A 26,179-nucleotide genomic window follows, 5' to 3' on the forward strand; every position below is an offset into this window, starting at 1 on the left:
GGACGATTGACAATATACCTGGACAGTTATGCCTCAAGGGCTCACTGAGGCCCCTTCTTATTTCTCCCAAGTGCTACACCAAGATTTAAGTACCCTCCAATTCCCCAGGAAATTGAGCCTTTTACAATATGTAGATGACTTCTTGCTGTGCTCAATTACCAAAGAAGCATCCATAAAGGATTCCATTTACTTGCTACAACAGTTAGCTGAAAAGGGACATAAAGTCTCTAAGGAAAAATTGCAAATTGTCTTTAAGTTCTGTTCATTACCTAGGTCATAATCTAAGCACTGAAGGAAGTCAGCTATTTCCAAAAAGAATTAAACTAATGCAGGGATTTCCTAGGCCCACAAGCAAAAACTTCATGGGTTTCTGGGCTTGACTGGCAATTGCAGATTATGGCTCCTAATTTTTCTCTGTTAGCTTCTCCACTGTATGAACTTACTCAAATTTCAGTCCTTGAGCCCCTTCCTTGGGAAGATAAACATGAGCAGGCCTTCAAGAGCCTAAAACAAGTGCTACAAGAACTGTTTGTCTTAGGGCTTCCTGACCTACTCAAAACCTTTCACCTTATTTGTGCAAGAAAGGGATAGTGAAGCCCTTGGAAATGCTCACGCAAGAACTGGGTAATGAACATATGCCTATTGCCTATTATAGCACACAACTCGCTTCACTTGTTTGCACCTGTTCCAGCAGTCTTAAGGCTATAGACACAGATGTGAAGTTAATAGAAGCCTCAGAGGATCTAACTCTAAAAAATCATGTCTATTTACAAACTCCTCATTCTGTACAAAGTTTTCTTAATTCTGAATTGACTAAACCATTTTCTCTACAAGCAGATTAACCTCTTATGGGATCCTCCTGCTTCTACCACCTCATCTACATCTTAAACATTGCAACACCCTTAATCCTGCTACACTACTACGCCTGCCCAGTGAAGACAAGCCCCGTGACTGTGAGGTGATAACATCCCATTTCATTGCATTGCACCCTGATTTATGAGACACCCTTTTAACTCATCCTGATTTAATCTTGTTTGTGGACAGGTCATACTGTAGACATGAAAAAGGGAATTTCCAGGCTGGTTATACTATTACTATTCGATATGAGCTACTCAAAAAGGGAAACTTCACCAAGCTAAATCAGCCCAACGAGCAGAGCTCTGTGCCCTTACCAGAGCATGCCAGTTATCAGGACAAACTGTTAATATTTATACTGATAACCAGCATGTCTTTGGGGTTATCCATGATTTGGGGATGTTATGGAAACAAAGGAGTTTTCTTACATCCTCTGGGAGCCCAATGAAAAGTGGGCAAGTAAATGGCCTTCTCACTGCTATTCTCTACCTTCTGTAATTGCTGTCATTAAACTTGAGGCTCAGGGCACCTGGGTGGCTGAGTCGGTTAAACATATGACTCTTGGTTTTGGCTCAGGTTGTGATCTCATGGTTCGTGGGATCAAACCCCACATTGCGTTCTGCACTGACAGCGCGGAGCCTGCTTGGGATTCTCTCTCTCTCTCTCTCTCTCTCTCTCTCTCTCTCTCTCTCTTTCAAAATAAATAAATAAATAAACTTAAAAAAAAAAATAAAATTGAGGCTCACACTGAAAGGACTGAACCTGAGTATCAGGGAAATGCCCTGGCTGACTCTCATGCAAAGTCAGCCACAACAGAATCTGTAAAGGTTGTGGCACAAGTGGATGAAGTCCATTCTGCTTCTGCTAGACTTTTACTGGGATGCCCTCAATGCCAGAATTTTGCCATCCTGATGTCCTTACAACATGGCCACAGTCAGAATCAGAGAAATTAAGATGGGCAAACAATGTGAATTAAATGGTCAGGGCTATGGGAAACCCCAGATGGCTACTTAGTTCCTCCCAGCTCCCTGGCAAACCCCGTTTTTCGGTTTTTACATTCCTTCACCTACTCTGGTGCATTTAAGATGACTTAAATTGGAAATAGACATTGGTGGGGAGACTTCTATAAAACTGCAAAAACAGTTTACCACCAATGTCTGACTTGTTAGGTCTATCGTCTTGGAAAAAGAGTTTTTTTTTTTTTTTTTAATTTTTTTTTTTTTCAACGTTATTTATTTTTGGGACAGAGAGAGACAGAGCATGAATGGGGGAGGGGCAGAGAGAGAGGGAGACACAGAATCGGAAACAGGCTCCAGGCTCCGAGCCATCAGCCCAGAGCCTGACGCGGGGCTCGAACTCCCGGACCGCGAGATCGTGACCTGGCTGAAGTCGGACGCTTAACCGACTGCGCCACCCAGGCGCCCCGGAAAAAGAGTTTTTGTTCCCTGAGGCCTCAGACCTTCCTCTGGACCCTTTGAACACCTGCAGTTGTACTTCATTCAGCAGCCACTTAATATGAAGGTATCAATATGTTCTTGTTACTGTATGTGTGTTTTACTGGATGGATTGAAGCATTCCCCTGCCACAGGGCTGATCCCCTAACAGTGGCAAAGACACTGTTAAATGCGTTTTCCACTTGGGTTATACCTTCCATGATCTCCAGGGATGGAGGAACCCACTTCATTGGGCAAATCATACAAGCTTTAACAAAAAACCTTGCAAACTTCTTGGAATTATCACTGTCCTATCACCCTCAGTCATCAGGCAAGGTCAAGCGAACTAACGAGATCCTCAAACTTAAAATATCTAAATTTGTGGAAACTACCAGACTCCCTTGGCCTAAGGTACCGTCTTTGGTCTTGCTGACTATTTGTAGCACCCCCTTTGGAAATCATAATCTCACTCCATACAAGATAGTCACTAGCAGACCAGTGTTTATTGCCATAAACCTTCTGCTGATCCCTTATCTCAAGCTAGTATGGCCAGCTACTGTAAGTCCTTAATGTCTTATGCTCAAGCCTATCAACAGGTTAAAGAAGTTTTCCCATATCCCAATTCAAAGGTCCCAGCCTAGAGCCTGGTGATTGGGTATTCTGGAAATGTCATCAGAGGAAGACAGCCCTCCAGCCCCATTGGGAGGGGCCTTACCAAGTGCTCCTGACCACTGATATTACTGCAGAACTAGAAGGCATTGAGCCTGGGGTACATACACACCTCACACTAAAGAAGGTTTCACCTGAAAGCTGATCCTGTGCAGTCTGAAGGCCTCCAAAGCAAATTGTCAAGGAAGAAAAAACAAAAAACAAAAAACCCCCCACAAACTGACAAGGAAGAGAAGTAGCTGACATTGGGGTAGACTGCTTCTGCTCAAGACATCAGACCAAAAAGTAAGGAAAAACAAGCAAACAAACAAGCAAAAAAAAAAAAAAAAGAAAAAAAAAAGAAAAAAGACATCAAATCAAGACTTCCTACTTTATTTTTATTTTTTTTTTCAACGTTTATTTATTTTTGGGACAGAGAGAGACAGAGCATGAACGGGGGAGGGGCAGAGAGAGAGGGAGACACAGAATCAGAAACAGGCTCCAGGCTCTGAGCCATCAGCCCAGAGCCTGACGCGGGGCTCGAACTCCCGGACCGCGAGATCGTGACCTGGCTGAAGTCGGATGCTTAACCGACTGCACCACCCAGGCACCCCAAGACTTCCTACTTTAAACATGAAGCCCTTTCTCCTTTTTTCTCTTTCCTTTACTGGCATTGGCCAGGAAACATAATGCCCTCATCTGTATTTCCTAGGTCATTGCTAAGAGGAGCAGTAACCTTTCAGATTGCTGGATTTGTCATCCAAGATAGCAGTCTACCCATGATGCTAGAGACCCCCTGGTCCTCCCTGTGGCCAATTTCTATTCCTATGTCACTTCAAACTACAGTCAACCACACCCCACCCTTAGTTAGAAGTCTTTTACTGAGCTCAACTTCTAAAAAAATTTTAAAATATAATTTATTGTCAAATTGGTTTCCATAAAACACCCAGTGCTCATCCCAACAAGTGCCCTCCTCCATGCCCATCACCCACTTTCCCCTCTCCCCCACCCCCCATCAACCCTTATTTATTTTTGAGAAAGAGGGAGACACAGAATTCGACGCAGGCTCCAGGCTCCAAGCTGTCAGCGCAGAGCCTGATGCGGGGCTCGAACTTACAAACTGCGAGATCATGACCTGAGCCGAAGTTGAACACTTAACCAACTGAACCACCCAGGAGCTCCTTTTATGGCCAGAACATCCAGTGCCTTGTTTTTACCTTTCTCTAATTATAAATGTACACACCCAATTTGACACAACCACCTCCATAAATCTTAGTACACTTGCACCCCCACATTCCCATGATTATCTAGATCAGACCTACTCTACTCCCCACTCACTGAGATCTCCCCAGCAGCGCCCATCTTTGCAAAGCATTTAGAACGACTATTTCAGGCTCAGGGATTCTCTTCCCCATAAGAACTGAAAACCTGACTGACCGCTGGCTTGAGTGAGTAAATGCAGGAATCCCTGTGGGTGAGTCTGTTAACAGTATCACCCTAAATGGGAATGCTCTGTGCAGAGACAGGGTTTGTCTTTGTCATTCTCTATGGGTTTATGAATGCCTAGATGGCTGGCATGTAACCTATCAATGCCTTTTAGGTTTTCTAACTGTGCCCCTAACTTTCCACAACTGAACTAAGACACATCATTGGTCAACTCTCCTGTATTTACAGCATTGAGTTAGAAAGGACTTACCAGGAGGTTTTCAATGACTCAGAATTCACTGAACCAGGGCTCTACTTCTCTGGCTAGGAACAAATGTAAATGAGGCTATGATCAGGACCCCCTCCTTAACTCTTGAAGATATTGTAGATTCTGTTGCTAAGACAATAGTTGCCCTAAAAAGATCCTTAGACTCTCTAGCCAAAGTAGTTCTTGATAATAAGGATAGCCCTTGACTATCTTTTAGCTGAGTAAGGAGGTGTCTGTGCTGTGGCCAACACCACCTGCCGAATTTGGATTAACGCTTCTTTTTTTTTTTAATGTTTACTTATTTATTTCAAGAGAAAGAGAGAGAGCACGTGGGGGAGGGGCAGAGAGAGAGAGGAGGAGAGAGAGAGAATCCTGAGCAGGTTCCTCTCTGTCAGCGCAGAGCCGGGGGTGGGGCTTACTCATGAACCGTGAGATCAAGACCTGAGCCAAAGTCACCAGTGGGACACTTAACCAACTGAGCCACCCAGGTGTCCCTGGGGAAGTTGAAACAATTGCATAAGATCCTGGAGCAAGCCACTTGGCTTAAAAAGGGGATTCCTTCAGCAGGGTCTTTCTTTCACTTATTTGAGTGGTTTGGGTCTTGGGGACCATCACTCCAAAGTGCATTCCAAACACTGGAAATTCTCCTGCTCGGTATAATCATAATAATCTCCCCAATGCATTGTATTCTCTCAAGAGCTTGAAATGCGTGTTTGTAGCTGCTCATGCCAAGCAAATTATCTTCCTGAGACTGGGGTGTCAGAAAAGGGACTAAGAGAATGACCAACTTAAAGACTGTGACCCCAAAACCATGACTTGTGAACATCACAAAGGTTAAGACCTGTGGATACCACACAAAAGGAGAAACAACTGCAAGAACTTCAGAGTGAAAGCTGGGAGTAGTTCTAATTCCTTAAATTTTGATCACATCTCTAAATTAAGCTGACAGTCTGATCAAACGGGGGAAACTATTAAAAAGGAAACCACAGGCCCCAAATGGAGTCATTTATGCTAGGCCAAGTCACCAAATTGGGGCTTAATACCTAACCTAATTGTAGTTTCAACCTCCCCCAGACATGTAGTCTTTTAAAAATCTTTTTTAACATTTATTTATTCTTGAGACAGAGAGAGACAGAGCATGAACGGAGGAGGGTCAGAGAGAGAGGGAGACACAGCGAAGCAGGCTCCAGGCTCTGAGCTGTCAGCACAGAGCCCGACTGGGGGCTGGAACTCATGGACCCGTGAGGTCATGACCTGAGCCGAGGTCAGACGCTTAACCGACTGAGCCACCCAGGCGCCCCCGCCCCAGACATGTAGTCTTAACCAACCACTCAGGAATTTTCTGGTCAGCACCAAAAAAGTAATCTGCCACATGGGACTTCCTTCTCAGTCTCCAAAAGGAAAATGAGGTCATCCACCTAATAAGACCCCTTTTCCCCCAAAGGAAGTGACTTCATCCCAAATAATCCTTTTTTCTGTTTATGACTTCCTTGTCCTGCCTTTAAAAACCTTTCTCTTTCTGTAAGCCTTTGGAGCTTCCCTCTACTTGGTTAGATGGGATGCTGCCCGATTCATGAATGGATTAATAAAGCCAATTAGATCATTAAAATTTACTCGGTTAAATTTTTGTTATTTAACAACCCAAGCACCACAACTCAAGGCACCAAACCAGGGCCACGCGCGGTCACACCGTCACGCATCCACTTTTGGAACGACAGTGCACAGTTAGCCCCCACGAGCCCATTCGGTTACAGCAGTGCACACGCAGTGTCACACGATCACTTGCAGTTAGACCACACGCAATCTCCCCAACACAGTAACAATGTCCCCTCCCCTAAGTCGTCCTGTTACACAAACCCAGAGTCACACCCACTAATTTTCCAGGAGGAGGGCTAGGGGAGGGCGGTCTAGGCGTGGGGCCTCCGGCTGAGCTGCTTCTGGTAGGCGCTGGGGTTGCCGGGCAGAGAGCGCCTGGCTCCACATCCCGCTCCGCCATTGGCTGGAGGTCGCGCTGGGGCGGGGCTTGACGCCCGGCTTCCGTCCTCAGTGGCCGAGGAGCAAGTTTGCTTGGAGAGGGTGACCAACTGTCCTGGTTCGCCCGGGAGGTGGGATTTTCAGTGTTTAAACCAGACAAGCCCCCGGCAAACTCAGAAGAGTTGGGCGAGACTTTCCTGCAGTGGCACGCAAGGCTGGGTGGGGCGCTTCTAGATCCTAGAGATTTCGTCTGAGAGGGGAGTGGGCAGGGCGTGCCCACTGGAACTAGGCTATTTATTTTCAATTGTAGAAACACATGCTCACGGTGAAAAATAGACAAGTAAATCATCATCATCATCATCATCACCATCATCATTATTCAGAGGTGGCTCTGGCTTACCTTAGGCCCTCAGTCTCCTTTCCCGTTAACAATGCTTTGTTTCACCTAAGCCTGCGTAAGCCTATTAATGACTTTTTCAGAGTCCTCGCCGGTGACTTGTGTCCCGCCTGGAAGAGGGCAGCAGCAGCCTCCTCAGACTTCCCCGGCCTCCACGCTGGCCCCTCCCACCTACTCTTCACCTGCAGTAGAGAGGTCTGTGTCACATCTCTTCTATGCAATATATTCCCTTTGGTAGTTCCCACCTAACTCAGAGTTAAAGCCTGGGATTTGGCCCCTGTCTCTCTGACCTCAACTCTTAGGACACTTCCCATCACTCACCTCTCTAGAACCCCACTGGTCTTCCTTCTAGATGCCATGCAAAATCCCACTTCGGAGCATTTACACTGGCTGTTCCCTCTGCCTGGAACACTATTCCTTGAGATACTCCGATGGCTTATACTCTTGCTCCTTTCAGGCAGGTCTTCTGAGCTTAAATATCATCTCTTCAGAGACGCCTTCCTCTGACCACCTCAGCTAAAATAGCCTCCCGCCCTCAACTCTCTTTTTACATCTGTATTTGTCTTCAGAAAAGAAAATACGTCACTCACTCCCTGATATATGTGTTTATTGTCTGCCTTCCCCATTAGAATGTCAGCTTCATGTTAGCACGAATTTATGTCTCAAGTGTTCACTGCTTGCATCCCTAGCCTGACACACAGCACATGCTCAATAAATGTTTGTTCAATGAACAAAGCAGGAGGATAGAAGTGTAATGAGTGGTGGAGGCTGTGGGGCCTCAATGTTGTGGTCCACCCAAACCATTCACATTAACATCCCCCCCTCCACCCCGCATCTCTCCTGGGGAACCCCACGCACACACTCACCATGTTGTCGGCAAGCCAAAGAGTTTGGGCTGCCAATTTCCATTTGAATTTATAAATATTAAAAAGCATTAACAGGAGTATAGGATACATATCATTTGGCACCTTATTGTGCATATTTTGAGGTTCTTCATTGTGTCAGTGCCCCTGTAGCTAAAGTGCAGGAGCATGAACCTGCCCTGAGTCAAGAAAGTTGGTAGTGAGGGAGAACACACAACATGGGGTCTGTGGGGTATCTCAGAGGAAAGATGTATCATAGGATTTGGGCAGGTGATTTGGGGACAATTCAAAAAAGTGAAAATTTGGTCTAGATTGAATAGTATCCAGAAGTGGGGGTAATTTTATGATTGGGTATGCTACTACATCTTCTCTATAGAGAGGACTAGAAAGAGGCTAAAACTGTAATTGGCTAAAAAAAAAAAAAAGAAAGAAAGCAGCCACTCATTAATCAGGATAGGGGATGTTGGGTGATTTCTGTGGTTTAGACAATGTCTCTGACGTTTTGTCTGTGTTCAGACATGATTTTGAAGTAGTTTCAATTTTGTCTTTTTTTTAAAGTTTATTTTTATTTATTTTGAGAGAGAGAGAGCAAGCAGAAGAGGGACAGAGAGAGAGAGAGAGAGAGAGAGAGAGAATCCAAAGCAGGCTCTGCACTGTCAGTACACAGCTCAATGTGGGGCTCGAACTCATGAACAGTGAGGTCATGACCTGAGCTGAAATCAAGAGTTGGATGCTCAACCGACTGAACCACTCAGGCGCCCCTCAATTTTGTCTTAATCCAATGGTTACAGAATGGCCTTCTCTGATGTTGATATTCTGTGAAATTGTTTATGTTCAATGGGAAAACATTAAAGCCTAACTGTGAATGTCAATCAGGCCAGACTGCTCCCAGAAGTCAGGGGCTGCTTTTCTCTTTCTCGGTAGACATTACAAAACTACACATCAGAAAGGTGGTGCCAGTTTCTCCGTACTATACAACAGTACCCATTTCTTCACATTCTCTCCCACCTGTGTTAACTGGAATTAACGTAAAAACTTTATATGAGTGTGTGTGTGTATATGTGTGTTATATACAATGTTACATTAGTTTCAGGTGTACAATATAGTGATTCAACACTTCCATACAACATCTGGTGCTCATCATGAACTTGCACTCCTTAATTTCCATCACCTGCTTAACTCATTCCATGTGCGCACCCCACCCCCGCCCTGCTGTGCCCCACCCCAACCCCGCATCCCTTCTGGTAACCATCTTATATTTTAATTTGGTAAGTGGTTTCCATTGCGCTTTTAATGGATCTTTGATTATTACAGAGGTGGTAATAATTATCACAGAGGTAAGCATTTTTATATGCTTATTGCTCATTTATATTTCTTCTTTTGTGAATCACCTTTCATGTACTTGTATGTGTTTCTGTTGGGGAGTTTGTTTCTTAGTGATTTGTAAGTTTTATATATATATATATGTATATATATATATTTTAACTTTTTTAATGTTTATTTTTGAGAGAGAGAGAGGAGAGAGAGACAGAATGAGCAGAGGGAGGGGCAGAGAGAGAGGGAGACACAGAATCTGAAGCAGGCTCACAAACCATGAGATCATGACCCGAGCCAAAGTTGGATGCTCAACCAACTGAGCCACCCAGGTACCCCATAATATATATATTTTAATATATTTAAACATATAAACACATAATACACTATACACACACACACACACACTATATATATATATATATATATATATATATATATATATATATATATATGATTAACCGATTGTCTGTTAGAGACATATTTTTTCCTAGATTGTCATTGCTTTTTTTATTTTTTAATTTTTTTTTAGTTTATTTTTTGAGAGAGAGAAAGAGAGGGCAGGGGAGGGGCAGAGAGAATCCCAAGCAGGCTCTGCAATGCCAGTGCAGAGCCCAATGTGGGGCTTGAACTCACGAACCATGAGATAGTGACCTAAGCTGAGATCAAGAGTCAGACACTCAACTGACTGAGCCACCCAGGCGCCCCATAAATTGTTATTGCTTTTTAATTCTGTTCACAGTGTTGCCAACATTTTAGTAGTCAAATATATCAGTCTTTTCCATTATGATGTCTCTTATAGATTTTAGCCTTAGATTTTCCATATCCCTATCGGTTATTATTTGCTCATATTTTCATTGTGTGCTTTAAAGAATAAGTTCATATTTCTCATGCTTGACTCTTCCATTTGGAACTTATTTATGTGAAGTGTAGAGCAAAATTTGTATTTTTTTAAATTTAAATTTAAGTTAACATACTGTGAAATACTGGTTTCAGGAGTAGAATTCAATGATTCATCACTTACATACAACACCCAGTGCTCATCACAAGTGTTCTTTTTAATATCCATCGCCCATCTGGCTCATCCCCACCCACCTCCCTCCATCAACCCTCAGTTTGTTCTCTATCATCAAAAGTCTCTTGTGGTTTGTTTCCGTCTCTTCTCTTCACCCCCCTTCCCATGTGCTCATCTGTTTTGTTTCTTAAATTCCACATGAGTGAAATCATATGGTATTTGTCTTTCTCTGATTGACTTATTTTGCTTAGCATAACACATTCTAGCTCCATCCATGTCATTGCAAATGGCAAGATTTCATTCTTTTTGATGGCTAATATTCCATTATATGTATGTATATGTATATATATGTGCACACACACACACACACACCCCATCTTCTTTATCCATTCATCAATCGATGGACATTTGGGCTCTCTCCATAGTTTTGGCTATTGTTGATAATGCTGCTATAAACTTCGGGTTGCATCTACCCCTTTGAATATGTATTTTTGTATCCTTTGGGTAAATACCTAATAGTATAATTGCTGGGTCATAGGGTAGTTCTATTTTTAGTTTCTTGAGGAACCTCCATACTCTTCTCCAGAGTGGCTGCACCAGTTTGCATTCCCACCAACAGTGCAAGAAGGTTCCTCTTTCTCTGCATCCTCGCCAACACCTGTTGTTTCTTGTTGTTAATGTTAACCATTGAGGTGGTTTCTCACTGTGGGTTTGATTTGTATTTCCCTGATTATGAGTGATGTTGAGCATCTTTTCATGTGTCTGTTAGCCATCTGGATGTCTTCTTTGGAAGTGTCTATCATGTCTTTTTCCCATTTCTTACCTGAGTTGTTTGGTCTTTGGATGTCAGAATCCCAGAGAACACAGGCAGCAACCTCTTTGACCTTGGCCATGCCAACTTCTTATTAGCCATGTCACTGAAGGCAAGGGAAACAAAAGCAAACCTGAACTATTGGGACCTCATCAAGATAAAAAGCTTCTGCACAGTGAAGGAAACAAACAACAAAACTAAAAGGCAAAATTTTATCTTTTACCTTCCCAATACTTAGGCAAGTTTCCTAACCTTGACAAAGCTATTCCTCTGTGGCTCTTGGCACTTCTTTTTTTTTTTTTTACAGCCCACAGCATGCTGAATATTCATGGCTGAAGCCATTCTGCCAGGTCTGTCTATTTCAACTCCCATCTTGCTTAGCATGTCAGTTTGTTCCCCAAAGTCTCAAAGCCAGCTATACTTGCATTTTTATGCAAATTGATAGTCTTCATTTGCCTTTTTATGCTTGTGAGTTTTGCCATTTTTTTTTCATGAGTCCTAAACACTCCTTCTTAAGGTTATTCTTGGGTATTTTGTTATCATTGTGAAGATAATCTATTTCTTGTTATGTTCTCTGGTTATTGCTTGTACTTGAGAAAATGTTTAATCTTGCTACCCCTGCCTGTTAAGTCTCTGTGTGCCCACTGCCCCCTGTATTTTCCTAACACCTGCCTCCTTCCCTTCAGTAAGTTTTTGGAAAGCACGGCCTTCTCAGTATTGTCAGCACATGATAAGTGCTCAATAATATTTTATGTTTATTATGGGTAATAATTCTCTCCCCAGCCAAGGCAGATACACATCCTAAACATAGAACCGTATGTTCCAGTTTATCTGGTTTGTGCCTGTGGCCCAGCATAATTATTGATAGCATCCTTTTTATTCTTAAAATTGTCTAACTTTGGATGACAAAGTACATGGTCACCCTATAATTAAAAGAGGACTATTTTAATAAGGAAACAACCCATGGTAATCATAATGCACAGGCAGATCAGTGGGAATTACTAGGGGGCAAAAAGAGACCTGTTTGTTTAATCGTATCAAGAAAGTAGCTATTAATTAGCCTTCATGTAGAATTAGGCCTGTTACAGACTCCCCTGCTGCCTAACTCAAATTCATCGTGAAATATAATAAATTGTCTATCTCAAAAAACTACGAAATATTTCAGATGTTATAAAGTATTATAACAGATAGCATTGTAAGGAACACCCACGTTGTCTAGCACCACCCAGCCTAAGAAATAAAACATCACCAACATAGTTGAGGCTGTGTAATTATCCGTCCCAAACTGCATCTCCTTGTCCCCCATAACTTATCCTGAACACTGTGCAGTACTTTGTCATACTTCTGCATGGATTTTCATACTCTTTACGTATACAGATGTAGTTTTTCACGCTCTTGGTATGTATGCCATGTAGTAGTTTTGTGACTTTTAAACAGGTCTCATACTTGTCAAGATTGTGCATGTTGATAAATTCAATGGATATTTTTACTGCTACACAGAATTCCACTGTATGAATTTATTACCTACTCATGCATGTTGGACAATAAATGTTTACACGGGTGAATGCTTTGTTCATTAAGTAGTCCTCTTGTTGGGAGTCAATTTTAAGTTCTAACAACTTGTGGTTCTCTTTGTTTAGTGAAGTTTCTCAACAGTTATACCTCATTTTCTGCTTTATTGAACTGGTTAGAACTGGTGTTAAGTGTTGATAGTGGTGATTGGCCACATTATGCTTCCAGCGTGATGTTGGCTGTTGGTCTAAGGCAACCTCATCAAGGTACTGTCTTTACTTTTAAGTTACCAGTAATAATTTTTAGCAAATGCCTTGCATCAACTGACAGGATTTTTTTATTTGACTGACATTGAGGTGATAAATATTACACCACACACATATCCCAAAGGCAAATCATACTTGGGGTCCCATTAGGTTTCTGTAGTATGCCACTGAATTAGATGTTTTTGTTTTTCAGGGTTATTCCATCTGTACTCCCAGCCTCCATACCCAACTCCCAAACCTTGTACCTCTCCAATTTAAATGTTAGAGGTTTATTCTTTGATTTTTTCCAAGAATCAGTTTTTAACAAAATTTTTTAATGTTTATTTTTGACAGAGACAGAGTGAGAGTGGGGGTGTGGCAGAGAGAGAGAGGGAGACACAGAATCCGAAGCAGCTCCAGGCTCCAAGCTATCGGCACAGAGCCTGGCACAGGGCTCGAACTCAAGAACTGTGAGATCATGACCTGAGCTGAAGTCGGACACTTAAACTGACTGAGCCACCCAGGTGCTCCAAGAATCAGTTCTTAAGCTTATTTATCAATTCTACCATATTTCTGCTTATTCTTTTCATTTCAAAGCCCTGCTGGACTCCCAGCCTCATCTTAGGCCACCACCATCCTTTGCTTAAGTTGTGTCAATTGGACTCCTACTGCCTTGACCTAGATTAATCTCGCCTTCTTAATCTGGACTCCCAGCCTTGGGATTCAAGTCGAGTGGCTGACAATGGAAAGCCTTCCCTGATCTTCCAGGCTAGGTCAGGTGCTTCTCTGGGAACCTGGGGACCCCTTCCTACATCTGTCACAGAACTACTCAGTCTCCTTCTCCTTGGACTAGAATCTCAGTAGCAGGGACAGGGCCAATTCATCTGTCTTCTCAGGTGTCAGCCAGATGAGGCAAAGGTTAAGTGTCAATTTAAAAAAGGGAGAAAATATCTAGCAGCCATTTGCATCAGGGCCAAGGGGGATCAGCTTAAGGGGAAAATCTTTATGAAATAGGACCTCCAGAAAATGAGAAAAACCACACAAAGCAAGCATTACTCGGGGTTGTTTTTCTAACTAAACCTTTATTATTTTTTTCTTTGAAGGCTGGAACCAAAGTCCTTCAATCAGGTGTAACTGCTGGATGGAATAAAAACCACAAGAGACTATTGGGTGATCTGTGAACAGACTGGCAGATGACGAAACAAAACCAAAAAGGATGGGAAGACTGTTCTTCTGGAAAGCTAGTCAAATTACTTGCTTATTGAAATTTGTTAGAAATAAACTAAAATATTAAATGAAATCAAAATTTTAAACTGAGCTCTAGACTTGAGGCTGTTATAAAGGCTCACCAAACAGAACTGTTGGTTGGGTTGAGTTCTCAGAATGTTTCTTAAAACCTGGTTTGTTCCCCTCAAGCAAGGTGATGCTTTGTCCTTGGCTGCAATCTGTAACACCATCACCGCCCTCAAGTGCAGGTCCCATTCTAAAAAACATGCTTCCCTCAATTCCTGGTGGCTGCTGATCTCTCCTGATAACTGGGAAACCGCCTTTGAAGAAGGAAGATGCACCAGTAGTGGTGGCAGAGATGGTTTTCTGGAGTCCATTTGCATCTTTTCTCCAGATGTCTAGCATGTGCTCAAGAGTTGTTTCTTTTTTTTTTTTTATTTAAAAAAAAAAATTTTTTTTTTCAACGTTTATTTATTTTTGGGACAGAGAGAGACAGAGCATGACAGGGGAGGGGCAGAGAGAGAGGGAGACACAGAATGGGAAACAGGCTCCAGGCTCTGAGCCATCATCCCAGAGCCCGACGCGGGGCTCGAACTCACGGACTGCGAGATCGTGACCTGGCTGAAGTCGGACGCTTAACCGACTGCGCCACCCAGGCGCCCCAAGAGTTGTTTCTTTTAAGTTTGAAAAAAACTCCATTGTGAAAAGTGAGTTATGAAGAGTGCTCTTTATTTGAAACCTCCACAAACACAGACGCCAATCTTGTCTCGCATTGAATCATTAGCTGTGCACATCAACACATTCCAAGCACAAATTAAGAAATGCAAACAGAACAAAAAAATATATATATATATAATTTTTTCCCCTATCCAAAGGTTTCAAGTCTCAATGCAGCAAATCCTTCTGAACACAGAATCTGAGGAGCACACTGTTCAAACAGTTGGGACAAACAGGTCCCTGCAAAGGCTAATGCCTTTTTAACACATGGGCTGGGGATCATGGACGGCATGGAACAGGGAGGAGGAGGTGAGGAAAAGGGAGAGGGAGAGAAAATGAGCAGGAGAGGGAAAATGGGTATGCGCTGGGGAAGCTGGGACACACACATGGTGAGTTGATGGATTTCATTTATTGGTTTTTGACATTTTCTTTCGGGTTCTTTTTTGTTTTCATTTCCCCCCATTCCCAGGTCCAACAATGATAGAAAAACCCCACAGTGGTGGGCAGAGCCTTATTAGGCCAGCCCAAAGCCTTCAGAGCACTCCTGGATGGCCAATAGTAGCATGTGGCGGAGCTTCTCAAAGCTCTCATAGGCAGGCAGGTCCAGCTGATTAAAACTAGGGAAAGAAGAAAAATCAGTTTGTGACAAAAGATTATAACCAGATCCCTGTGTTCCCATGGTGCCCACTGACATGTCCTCCCTAAGGGAACCTACTCCTCACTTCTTGAAGACTTGCAGTCTTATCCTAACCTGCTCTGCCCTTTTCTAATCTGGCCCCAATACTGGCCATGAGGCACCTAAAATGTAAATCTGACCCTGTCACTCCTTAAACACCACAGCCTTGCCTATGGGCTAATGTGCAAGCTCCAAGGATGCCTTTGGGGTCACTGGTGATCCAACCTCTGCTGAGTTATTCAGCCTTCTGTTGCCTGCAACCTCTTGCTCCAACTGAGCCCTGGAGTACACTGTGCTCTCATGTGGCAGTGTTGACCTGCAATGTCTCCCCAACCTACTGTGAATCTGGGCCAGCTTCTCATCTCAAACATCACCTTTTCCACAAAACTACCAAACTGTGAGCTACCCCAAGGTCTAGCATTGCTGGGGCCAGATTTGGGTTCCTGCCCTTGGGTAGGGGCCTAGAAGCAGCAAATATGCAAGCTCAATCATGAATGCTTAAAACAGGGAACAAATCCTTCCTCTTACCATGTGTGAGCTGAAGGCAGGCGATCTGTGGACCTGTCATCTCGATGGATCTGAAACTTCTGAATGCCATTCATACCTTCAAGGGCAGCAAAGCCTTGCAAGGGCACTTTGGAAGTACCCGTGACAAACTGGAGGAACTTGGCACGGTCAGCTTGGTCGAAAGAACGCAATGCTCTCCAGAACCACTGGATCTGTGGGAAAGGACACAAGAAGCCAGTGTTAGGTAGAGAGCTCTTGGAAAGAGCGGGGATAGGATTTGAAATCTTAGGCAAGTCCCTTCCGGGAAATGGGCTTCAGTTACTCCATTCATAAGATGAGCAAAAACATCACCTGAAAACATGTTCTAGAAGGATGAAGAGTTAGGTGTAAGTAAGCTGTCAACTATATCACCTTCATGCCCCCAAAGAGTACTGGTTTATGTGGTGTCATACAAAATAGCACTGCTTAGGGATAGGAGAAAGATGCCAGTAGCAGCTCACCTGAATAGAGTTGGACTGGTACTTGTGGTATTCAGTGTTGGATTTCAAATCATCAATGTCAATTGTGGGCAGTCCTGATATGAGTAGCTCTAACTCCTGCTCAGTGAAGATAGAAATGAGGCGCTTTGGAATGATCTCATAGAAGCCTTCTAAGAAAGCTGCCAGCTGTTTACGGATGGCTCCTGGGGAGAGAACCAACAAGCCATGCGGCATCTAAACTCACACAACTGTTAGAGGTCCTCAATCTGGCTCCAGCTGCAACTAGGATTGTGAATGGTATACCTGCCTCACCTAACACTGTTTCTGGGCCCCTGTATAGGGTGAATTAAGGGAAATATTTTTTGGTCAGGTGTTGGACTCTGGCTGGGATTTGTGGCTGGCACAGGAGAAGAGAAAAAACAGTATCTGTGAAATGAGTGAGGCCTGACCTCTTCCCATATGAGCAACAAGGAGTATAAGGGACATTTCCCCTACCTGTCATTCTCATCTGGCACACCAGGTGTACATACTCCTTCTTATTCTCTTCTGTTACCAAGATGTTGGCCCCATTAGGTTTGAGGTCACGAACTTCACAGACTCCAAACTCTTGGACCTGGAACACCCAAAACACCAATCATTCATACCAGGCTTGGTCCAGGATGGGATTTATATAGCTACCTGGGAATATGTAAAATCTTTGCCATGTCCTGGGCAGAGAGATGAAGCAAGGTCATAAAAAAGTATCTTTTCTCAGGAGCTCATAACTTTGTAATAGAGAAAAGCCAAGGGTTTGGCCTCAAAACACATAGAGACTGAAAATAAGGAAATTGTCAATGGTAAAAGGGAAAAGCCATGATTAACATGTGTAATATGATACGGTACAATCTGTATGAAAAACAATTTGGAGGAAGACTAACTTTGATATTTATTTATACAATTTTTCTACAATGAACTACTTCTGGAAATGAAGCATATGGAATTGGAGGCTTTAAATACATATATACATATATACATATGTATATAAATAAAGAGGAAACGAGGAACTTGAATTGTTTTACAAATCCTGGTTTTTCTGTTTGTGATGTCTCATATAAATACCCACTGCTCACTGCACTGCTCACTGCTGGATGGGGAATGGAGCATGGGACTTAAAAGTTGAGATGCTTCCTTAGAAGCATAAGAGATTATCCAATCCCAGTTCAAGGGTGGCCCCATAATGGGTTTCCTGGACTAGCTAGAATGTGCTGTGGTGACAATTTCTTGACCTACCTCAGTGCTGAAGGTGAGGTCATAACCTAGTGTGGAGACATCATTTTCCAGCAGATAAACCAGGCCCTGGTAGAAGTGGTAATCTTCACTCTCCATATCAGTATATCTAGAAAAACATGATCAGGGTCACCATGGGTTAGGGTGCAGGAGAGAAGCATGGGGGTGGGACACAAGAAAAGAACCTGTCAAAAGAGAATGTGGATCCTTTGCCACATCCTCACCTGACAGACTTGCCCAAGATGTGTTTGTAGAAGGACCGAGTAAAATAGCACTCCAGGAGGCGGTTGTCATATACAGCTTTGGCCACAATGCGTCCAACAAACTTGAAGTAGCTGAGGTGGTTGGGGTTGCAGTGGGAAGATGGGTTGATGGTGTAGGTGACCCGGTCACCGGGTGAGGTACGGAACAAGGCATACATAGGATTAAACATCTCCCGAGAGATGATCATATACCACTCCCGTAGGAGCCCTCCAGCATCCTGCCCTTCTTCTCCTTCAAACACTATATACCTGCGTAAGAGACCAGAAACAGATGTGCAGAAAGCCCAGGACAAATCCATTCATTTATGTAGTATGACCCAAGTGAGTGAGTGAAGCAATGGCTGGGGAGTACAGGATCAGAGAACAGAAGTGCATACAGAGTGCCAGGAAAGCCCAAGGGTAGGGATCTGGGACAAAAAAAAAATGCATCGACAGAAAAGAAGTCCTGAATTATCAGTAAAGGTTCATCAACAGGAAAGGTATAGAGGCTTAAATGAGGGCCTCACTTAGGGAAAGCAGGGAGAGGAGGAATCCAGCGGTGTCAGAGAGGGCTGATCAGGCTGATATCTGTTAAGGATTTGGTGGTGGAGGAGCAGGGCCCAGTCTGTCTCAGAAGTGTCTCTGACTTCCTATATGATTACATGGATGGGGAACCCATGCCACGAGGGAGAGGAGGAATCAAGTTCCTGAGCTCAGGAGCGTCAAACTACTCCCAACAGGTCTTTCATCTCGCTGGCATTAAACTGCTGATCTCTTCTGTGTGGCTTCAGAATCACCAGTGAACAATTACCAATTTGGTGAGGAGCCACTCATGCAAGTGTGGTCTCCCTGAAGCCAGGATACCATCTGCTCAGCAGTCTTCCCGTTCCTAATGTAACAACAGAGAAAGCTCTCTGTGAAGCCATCAGGTTTATCCTTATAAATGCCAAAGACTCTTCGCTCTGGGATTTGTTGCGTAGCTCATCCCAAAGGCCAGCCTAGCCAGCATCAGATCAGTCTTCTGAGACCAGACCGAGAAGACAGAAGACAGCTCAGTGAGACTATCTATACCAGGTTCCTATTTGGAATTCCTGCTGGGGAGGGCAGCACCTCCCTCAGTTCCTGGGCACATCTGGTGCTTAAGTAAGCCTTCACTACCATGTAGGAAGTTGCTCCACCCTCCCATCCTCTTTTCTCTCTTATGGGCTCTTACAATCGATTCTTCATTTCTTCAGGGGATTTCCGGTGCAGTTCACGATAGGAATCTTCAAACACATGATCACGGCGGACGTGCACAGCCATGTCTTCTTTCCGAAGCCCCTCATCCAAACGTTCTAGCTCTTGGCGGAAATATCTTGGGAGATAGAAAAGGAAAATAGGATTGGGGGTGGCAGAGCAAACTTCTGTTTGCTTGATCTTTTTTTTATGTTTATTTATTTTCAAGAGTGAGAGAAAGAGAAAGAGAGCATGAGCAGGGGAGGGGCAGAGAGAGAGGGAGACACAGAACCCAAAGCAGGCTCCAGGCTCCGAGCTGTCAGCACAGACCCCACACGGGGCTCGAACTCACAAACCACGAGATCCTGACCTGAGCCAAAGTCAGATGCTCAACTGACTGAGCCACCCAGGTGCCCCCTGTTTGCTTGATCTTGATTAGGATGAAGACCCACAGTGATGGTTCTCCCATCCTCCCAACACTTTGATCCTTGCTCCCCACATGTTCCCCTGGGGAAGTGCCCAGTAGTTTGGAGAGGCAGGTTATTCATTACCAACTCTAAATTTTTCCCATCTCCACTGAATAAAGGCCCACAGAGTCTGTGGCAGAGAATTTCTGCTGAGCCATGCTTAAGTATACTATGGCTACCTGCACCTCCTGTATTACCCTAAAGGATGGAATGGAACTTTAGGAGTCATGTGATTAAATAAAGGTTTTGCACTTCTCTGAGGAAGGATGGAGAAGACCAGGGAGTATTTAGGTATAATGACTGTCAGAGACACAGATGAATCTCTTCCCTCCCACCCAGCACCATTTCCATGGGCTGCCACCAATGGAAACTTCTTTCTCTGAAAACACTCCTTCGGGAGGAATTTTGGCTCCTTTCTTGGAGAGAAGATAGCATTTGAAAAGTTCCCATCCCCACAGCCTCCAGGGCACATACTTGCGCTTGACATCAAAGTCGAGGACACGAATGTAGTCTACCAGGACAGCAAAAGGTCCATCAGCGAGGTGGGTGGTGGACTGCCGTAGGATCTGGTTTAACACAGTGCGGTGAGTCTCTGTGGGGAGAAAGGGACAGCAGGAATCAGCACGTCCTGGTTCCCAGAAGGCTACATGATAGCCAACCAACCAGCAACTTTCTTATTTCAGAGAAAAAAGTGTGGCACAAAAGGGCTTTCAGATCCGGTCCCTACCCTCACTAGCTTCATTCTCTTTCTCCCCCTACCCACCCAGCCACCCCCCCCCACTCTCTCAGTCCCATCCCTCTCCCCAATGAAACAGCTAAGAATAAAATGTATGAAATGACCCTGTAAAAAAAATGAATCCTTCTACGCTGGAGGCCTAAGAGTTCCCTGTACCTGCAAAGCGAAGGAACTTCTGCGTGTCAGGGGGCAGGCTTGAGGAGATGTGCATAGACGAGGGCTCCCTGGAGAAGAATGGGTCAAGGGAGGAAGGAGTGGCTGGGGTTAAGGGGGCAGGGGAGAGTGGAGGAGGCTCGTCCTTGATGTGTGCCAGCTGGCTCTCACGGGTGTCTCGGACAGGAGGCTTGCTCTCTCGCTCTGTGGCATGGACCAGGAAGAAGGCCTCGACGGCTGGCTGTAGCACTGGGGGTAGGAATGATAGGGAAGTTTTGAAACTTCAACATACAAACCTCTTTTCCTTCATGATCAAATTACAGAAGTACAGTATGGAAGAAATACTGAAAACCTGCAGGAGAAATACAATGGTAACAAAGAAAAATGAAGCCACGGAGGAAGTCTGAGCCTCCTTGAAACTAAAGAAAAATGGAGGGGCGCCTGGGTGGCTCAGTTGGTTACGTGTCCGACTTCGGCTCAGGTCATGATCTCGCGGTCCGTGAGTTCGAGCCCTGCGTCGGGCTCTGTGCTGACAGCTCAGAGCCTGGAGCCTGTTACAGATTCTGTGTCTCCCTCTCTCTCTGACCCTCCCCTGTTTGTGCTGTGTCTCTCTGTCTCAAAAATAAATAAACGTTAAAAAAAATAAAAAAAAAAAAAATAAAAATGGAATAGGCTAAGTGAAAGGTACCAGCTACTAAAAGAGAAGGCAAATCTTTTTTTTCTGATACTAAAGTGACAGAATTTGAATTCTCCTTTGAATTCTCATTTCAGAGACAGTGAGGGGGTGATCTGGAAGGAAGAAAGTTAAGCTGGCAGAAAGGGCCCAGAGCAGATCAGTGGGTTGGGACCTTGGCCCAAAGGCCACAACTCACCTAGCACCGCATGCTGGTCATGGGATTCCTCCAGTTCCTTTAGACACTCTCCCAGCATGTCCCATAGCTCGTCCAAGCTCAGCTGCTCACTGAGCAGGGGTAACTCAGGTGGCCTCTCCTCCTTCTCCTTCTCCCCTTGTGAGGTTCCATCTGAGCCTACAGGCCACACAGAAGAGAGACAGAAAGCCTTTGAGGTATTTCCTCCATTTAGCTTTTTCCCAGACCAGCTGTGCAGGCCATTAGATCAAGTAGACTGGCTCACCGGCTACTAAGTAATACTGAGTGACATCTGGAAGTAAGCTCTAATCCTACACTGGATGAAATTTAAATTTAAATAAAATTAATACAATAAAAAATTTGGTTTCTCACTTGCAAGAGCCACATTCAAGGAAACTGAAGCCAAGAGAGATTTGCTTCAGGTACCAGTCACTAAATGGGGGAGCCACAACTGAAACACGTGCTGTCTCCACATCTAACATCACATCACAGTTTCTTAACTCCAGGAATTGTAGTGTATGCTACGAATCTCTAATAAGGGCGTGAGATGGTGATATTGATCTTCGTTGGTAAAAGCTTATTAACGTTTACAAAAACCAGCGTTCAGTGGAACTGGAAAACAGAGCTTTTATATGTAGAGAGCAGGGGACCCAGCAGACACTTCATGAAGACTGGCTCTTTTGGTGCACTGGAAACAGGAAGTAGTACTGACCGATGGACGGAGTATCCTGAGCACCGGGAGATGGCTGGTCCACATCCATGGGTGACTCCTCCCTCCGGACAGAGGCCTCTGACTGGCTTGACTCCGACTGGATAAAAGGGAGACAAAGTCACATAAAGGGTGCAATGCAACTCTGCTTTCCTCAGGGAGAGGCTAGAGGCTGTTTCTACCCATTCTCACACATACTAAGTTTGGAAAGAGGTTTCCTATATATTTGGTCAGAAAACCCTGTGGCTTTCCAGAACAAAAGAATGGCCTTCCCACCTCCTTTGCTGTCCTCCACCCTGAGCTAGCAAGCTTTTCCGAAAAGCTCCTTAGATTCCTGCATTGCCTCCACTCTACTCTTGACCTATATCTAGTCAGACACCAGCCTTCTGGATACAGACTTGGAAGACTTCTGGGGACAGATTACATATATGCACATCTACATATAAAACTCAAGTGAACAGACTATAGGTTTGGCTCTCTGTTTCTGTTTGCTCAGAAAAGGGGAAATAATAAGGGAAAGCCTTTGATGGGTGGCATTATTCACAAAGCCAACATCTACCCTATCGGGTGTGGGAAAGACGGGGCAGAAAAAAGTACTTCATAATAATAGCTGTTTTCCCTTTCTCCCTTGTTGGGAGTCACAGCCCGCAAATTCTAGGACGTTCCCAGCATGCTCAATGAAATCATACTGTAGAATAGTAATTATACGTAAAGAAAAACCAAGCCTCAGGATACCTTTATTTCCTGGATCTTGGGAAGGTGACTTGCATGTTTCAAGAACAGGAAAACAATAAGAGTGCCACAGCATACATACATGATGCCAGGCTTTTCCCGCAGCCACTCTGTGCTGGGATCCCAACAATGAGTTGGCTATCTAGAAATCTGAGGGTTTCTTCCTAAAAGTGACTGAGTGCCTAGGTGCCAAGGTACCAAGAGAGTATGGAAAACAGAAGCAGAGGCCAGGGTAGATGGACCAGCCATAGCCTAGAAGAGGCTGTGGGACGTAGACCAAGCTTGGGAGAATTTCAAGGGCTGGATTCCTGATGTATTTGCATTATTCCAGGAGACTGAAAAATCTTTATTCCACAGCCCCTCAGAACCCAGACACTTAGCATTATGCAGTATGCAAAAGCGCCACTATTGACTGGATAGCTGGGAGTGGGGTATGATGGCCAAGCTTTAAATCATATCAATCCAAACCAAACCAACAAAACAATGAACAAACAGTAGAGAAAACACCAACAGAAAGTAACCCTGTTGTCCAGAAGCATTCATACAGCAAACTTAATGCAAAAGCATACAAGGTAAGGGCAGTGAAACCCCACTGACGATGTGGTGGGGAGGGGAGAGAGACAAATGAATGAGGGGCCACAGGCATCATGCTAACCGTTGCTGCTTGTTGCTGTCTCCGCGCCCTTTGACCCTCACGTACCATTTGTATAATGGCATCAGCCTCAGCCTCCAGCTGCCGAACAGCTGCCTGGATGCTGCTAGCTGAGCCTAAACCGGAGGAACCTGGGAGAAAGAAAAAGAAAGGCAAGATATAAAATGTAGAAAGAGAGAATGCCCAATATTCTCTCTCCCATCACCTGGGCTGCCACAGGGCATCCTGCTGAAGTCTCTGAGCTTTATTTAGCTCAGGCAGCTACACAGTGCTCATCACCAGGCACTAAGAGCTACCATTACAAGTAAGGGCAGGGGACATGGTGGTACACAGATGGATAGTAGCAGGTAGAGAAGGTTCTGTGGGACAGGAAGAAAGGTAGGATTTGGCAGGCCATGGCTGAGGCAACATGGCTGCAAAGTTTTAGTCAGGAGTGAACCAAGAAGCAGAACAGAGACACGGTGACTTAAACCTTATTCAGCGAAAGATCTGCCCCCAATTTCTTTGCCAGATTTCCACTCCCCTTTAATTCTCACTTGCCCTAATGAATTTCCTATGCAGACAGCTTGAGTGAGATACAGAATGCAGCCATCAACATTCTAGCAAAGTATCATCATTTCCTTTTTTGGAAAGTTCAAGCAGGATGGAGACATGATATTAGGTCCTGCCCTCCAGGGACTCTGAGTTCACCACCACCAACCCTGACCCTCAACTGGACACTCCAGTTCCATACCTAGCCTGCCTGTCTGCTTGGCTTTCTTGTTAGCTCGGCGTGTGTCGTCCCGGAGCTGGATGATGACCTGCAGTACCCTCAAGAAGAACTTCTGGGTAGATGTCTTGGATGTCAACATGGACATAGAAGGCAGCTGGAGCTCCCGGCCACCCAGAGGTCGCTTCTGAGATGCCACAATTACCACATTCTCAGCCATGTCAAACCTGGACAGTGTAGAGGTGGCTTGCGTATATTGACAGCATCAAAGCACAAACATCCAGAGTGAGCAGGGCTTTTTGGTGTTGACTAGAGGGTTAAAGAATCTCCAAAGGAAATCCCACAGTGGGAAAAAAATAGGGTCAGGTATGTATAGGACAGATAAAGAAATCTGCCCAGAGAGGGGGGAGAAAAAAACCAAACAAACCAGGAAACCAGCAAGAGCCACCTTTTAGAATATCCCAGATTTTGGCCCCATAGCCAAATGAGTGGCTACCACCCACCTGCTTTGCATTTTGCCTTTCAGCTTGGTGGTCTGTGGCTGCTCCTCAGGTAGGCCATCAGGAGAGAGGGTCTCACACTGGGCTCGCCGTTGCTGTTCTAGGTTATATTCCCGTAACTCAGCCAGAAGGGTACCTGGGTCAAGTAGAGGAGCCAGCAAGTGTTCAGACTTCCCTAGTGAAGCAGCTGAAAGCCAAACCTTTGCAAGAAACCTACCAGGCTATTGTCTTTGCTCAGCTGCAGAGAATCTGGAGTGAACAGAATTTTGCTGTTCACCTATGTGTGTTCATGGATCAACCATCCAGAGACTACCGATTTACCCTGCCTCAAGAATCTGTACAATCTACATGAAATGCAGATCAGTACAGAGAACAAAAAGTATCGGTTTGGGAGCCTGTATACATTTTGAACTTCTGAGGTTTTTGTGGTGATCTCAGGCAAACTGCTTAGCTCCTTCTCCCAGTTTACTTATCCATCTTAATAATGAGACTAATCTCACAAGGCTATTTTGAGGATAAGGAAAGAACTGCAGGAGAGTGCCTAGGACACTGCTGGCCCATGGGTGTTGAATGGTAGCAGTCAAGAAAGGTCAGACTGTGGCCAAATTCCTCCCGAAAGAACCTTATAGTTCTCATGTAGCAAAGAACATAACGTCCTGGGTCATAACAGTTTAATTAACACCCGTATCACCTAAGCCCCAGGCACATTTGTGAGGAGAGAACTAACCAGGTAACCAAAATCTAGGGAGAGCCATGATTGGGATGGGAGTGGGAGAGAGCAAACAGGCTCTCTATGCTGAAAGAAAACCTGGCTCTACTCGTCAATTCAATTGCTTCATCAACCTGGGTTTTAGTTTTCTCTTGGTAACAACAGGAAGGAAGATTGAAACGAGACAATTTCCAAGTGTTCTTAGAACTTTTGTACCCTCACAAGTACACAAAGGCAGAGGGTACCATTTGGACTCTCAATTCTTGAGCCTAACCTAAGTGCAGGTGCATCTCTGAGGTGGTGAAGTTGCCTAGGCAGGTTCATCATAGGACTCCTACAAGTGCCCAGAATGTAGAAGTGGAAGAAAGAGCACTGCTGGTCCTATACATGATTGTTTTCCTTTACTAATAAGCATGGATTACATGCCATGTGCCGGGCACTGGCAATATAGAGAAAAGCTCAGCCTTGCTCTCCATGAACAACTGAGCAGAGGAAAACAGATGACAACCCGGTATTATCAGTGTTGCAATAGACGAAGAGTACAGGGGGCTATGCTACACAAGCGGAAGGAGTTTGATTCAACCTGGGGATTCGGGGAAGGCTTCCATAAAGAGGGGACACCTCAGTGGAAGGTTTCAGAAAGACAAGACGTTTTACTCCTGTTATTACCTATCTGTTTACAAAGAGTATAGCCCAGATGGCGAGCTCCATTCAGTAGCAGCTTGAGAACAGTGTCCCGGGTTGCAGGGTCCCCCCGAGAGAGCTGTAGTAACACATTTGCTGCATCTTCCAGACCTTCTTCAGAACAAGAGTGTGATGTCAACACCTGGGAAAAAGAAAAGAGAAGGGGTGAG

General features: G+C 44.5%; 1 protein-coding gene across 13 annotated transcripts in view; it reads right to left on the reverse strand.

Annotated features, from left to right (window-relative positions):
- Positions 1–14,695: 14,695 nt before the first annotated feature.
- HUWE1 (HECT, UBA and WWE domain containing E3 ubiquitin protein ligase 1) overlaps positions 14,696–26,179 on the reverse strand; it is a 173,967-nt gene continuing 162,483 nt past the window's right edge. For 12 of the 13 annotated variants that reach the window (XM_040467038.1, XM_040467040.1, XM_040467046.1 and 9 more), the window contains 15 exons: positions 25,995–26,151; positions 24,620–24,752; positions 24,141–24,343; positions 23,411–23,538; positions 22,027–22,123; positions 21,318–21,473; positions 20,449–20,694; positions 20,031–20,148; positions 19,088–19,228; positions 17,857–18,144; positions 17,636–17,741; positions 16,862–16,979; positions 16,388–16,569; positions 15,909–16,099; positions 14,696–15,321 (listed from right to left, as the gene is read on the reverse strand). In XM_040467038.1, the coding sequence (XP_040322972.1) occupies positions 15,219–15,321; positions 15,909–16,099; positions 16,388–16,569; positions 16,862–16,979; positions 17,636–17,741; positions 17,857–18,144; positions 19,088–19,228; positions 20,031–20,148; positions 20,449–20,694; positions 21,318–21,473; positions 22,027–22,123; positions 23,411–23,538; positions 24,141–24,343; positions 24,620–24,752; positions 25,995–26,151 (2,367 nt within the window). In that variant the 3' untranslated portion in view covers positions 14,696–15,218. The remainder of the gene's footprint in view (positions 15,322–15,908; positions 16,100–16,387; positions 16,570–16,861; positions 16,980–17,635; positions 17,742–17,856; positions 18,145–19,087; positions 19,229–20,030; positions 20,149–20,448; positions 20,695–21,317; positions 21,474–22,026; positions 22,124–23,410; positions 23,539–24,140; positions 24,344–24,619; positions 24,753–25,994; positions 26,152–26,179) is intronic. The other variant, XM_040467047.1, reaches the window with a different exon arrangement.

This window comes from Herpailurus yagouaroundi, unplaced genomic scaffold, assembly GCF_014898765.1.
Source record: "Herpailurus yagouaroundi ecotype Mexico unplaced genomic scaffold, PumYag 67189, whole genome shotgun sequence".
Lineage (NCBI taxonomy): Eukaryota > Metazoa > Chordata > Mammalia > Carnivora > Felidae > Herpailurus > Herpailurus yagouaroundi.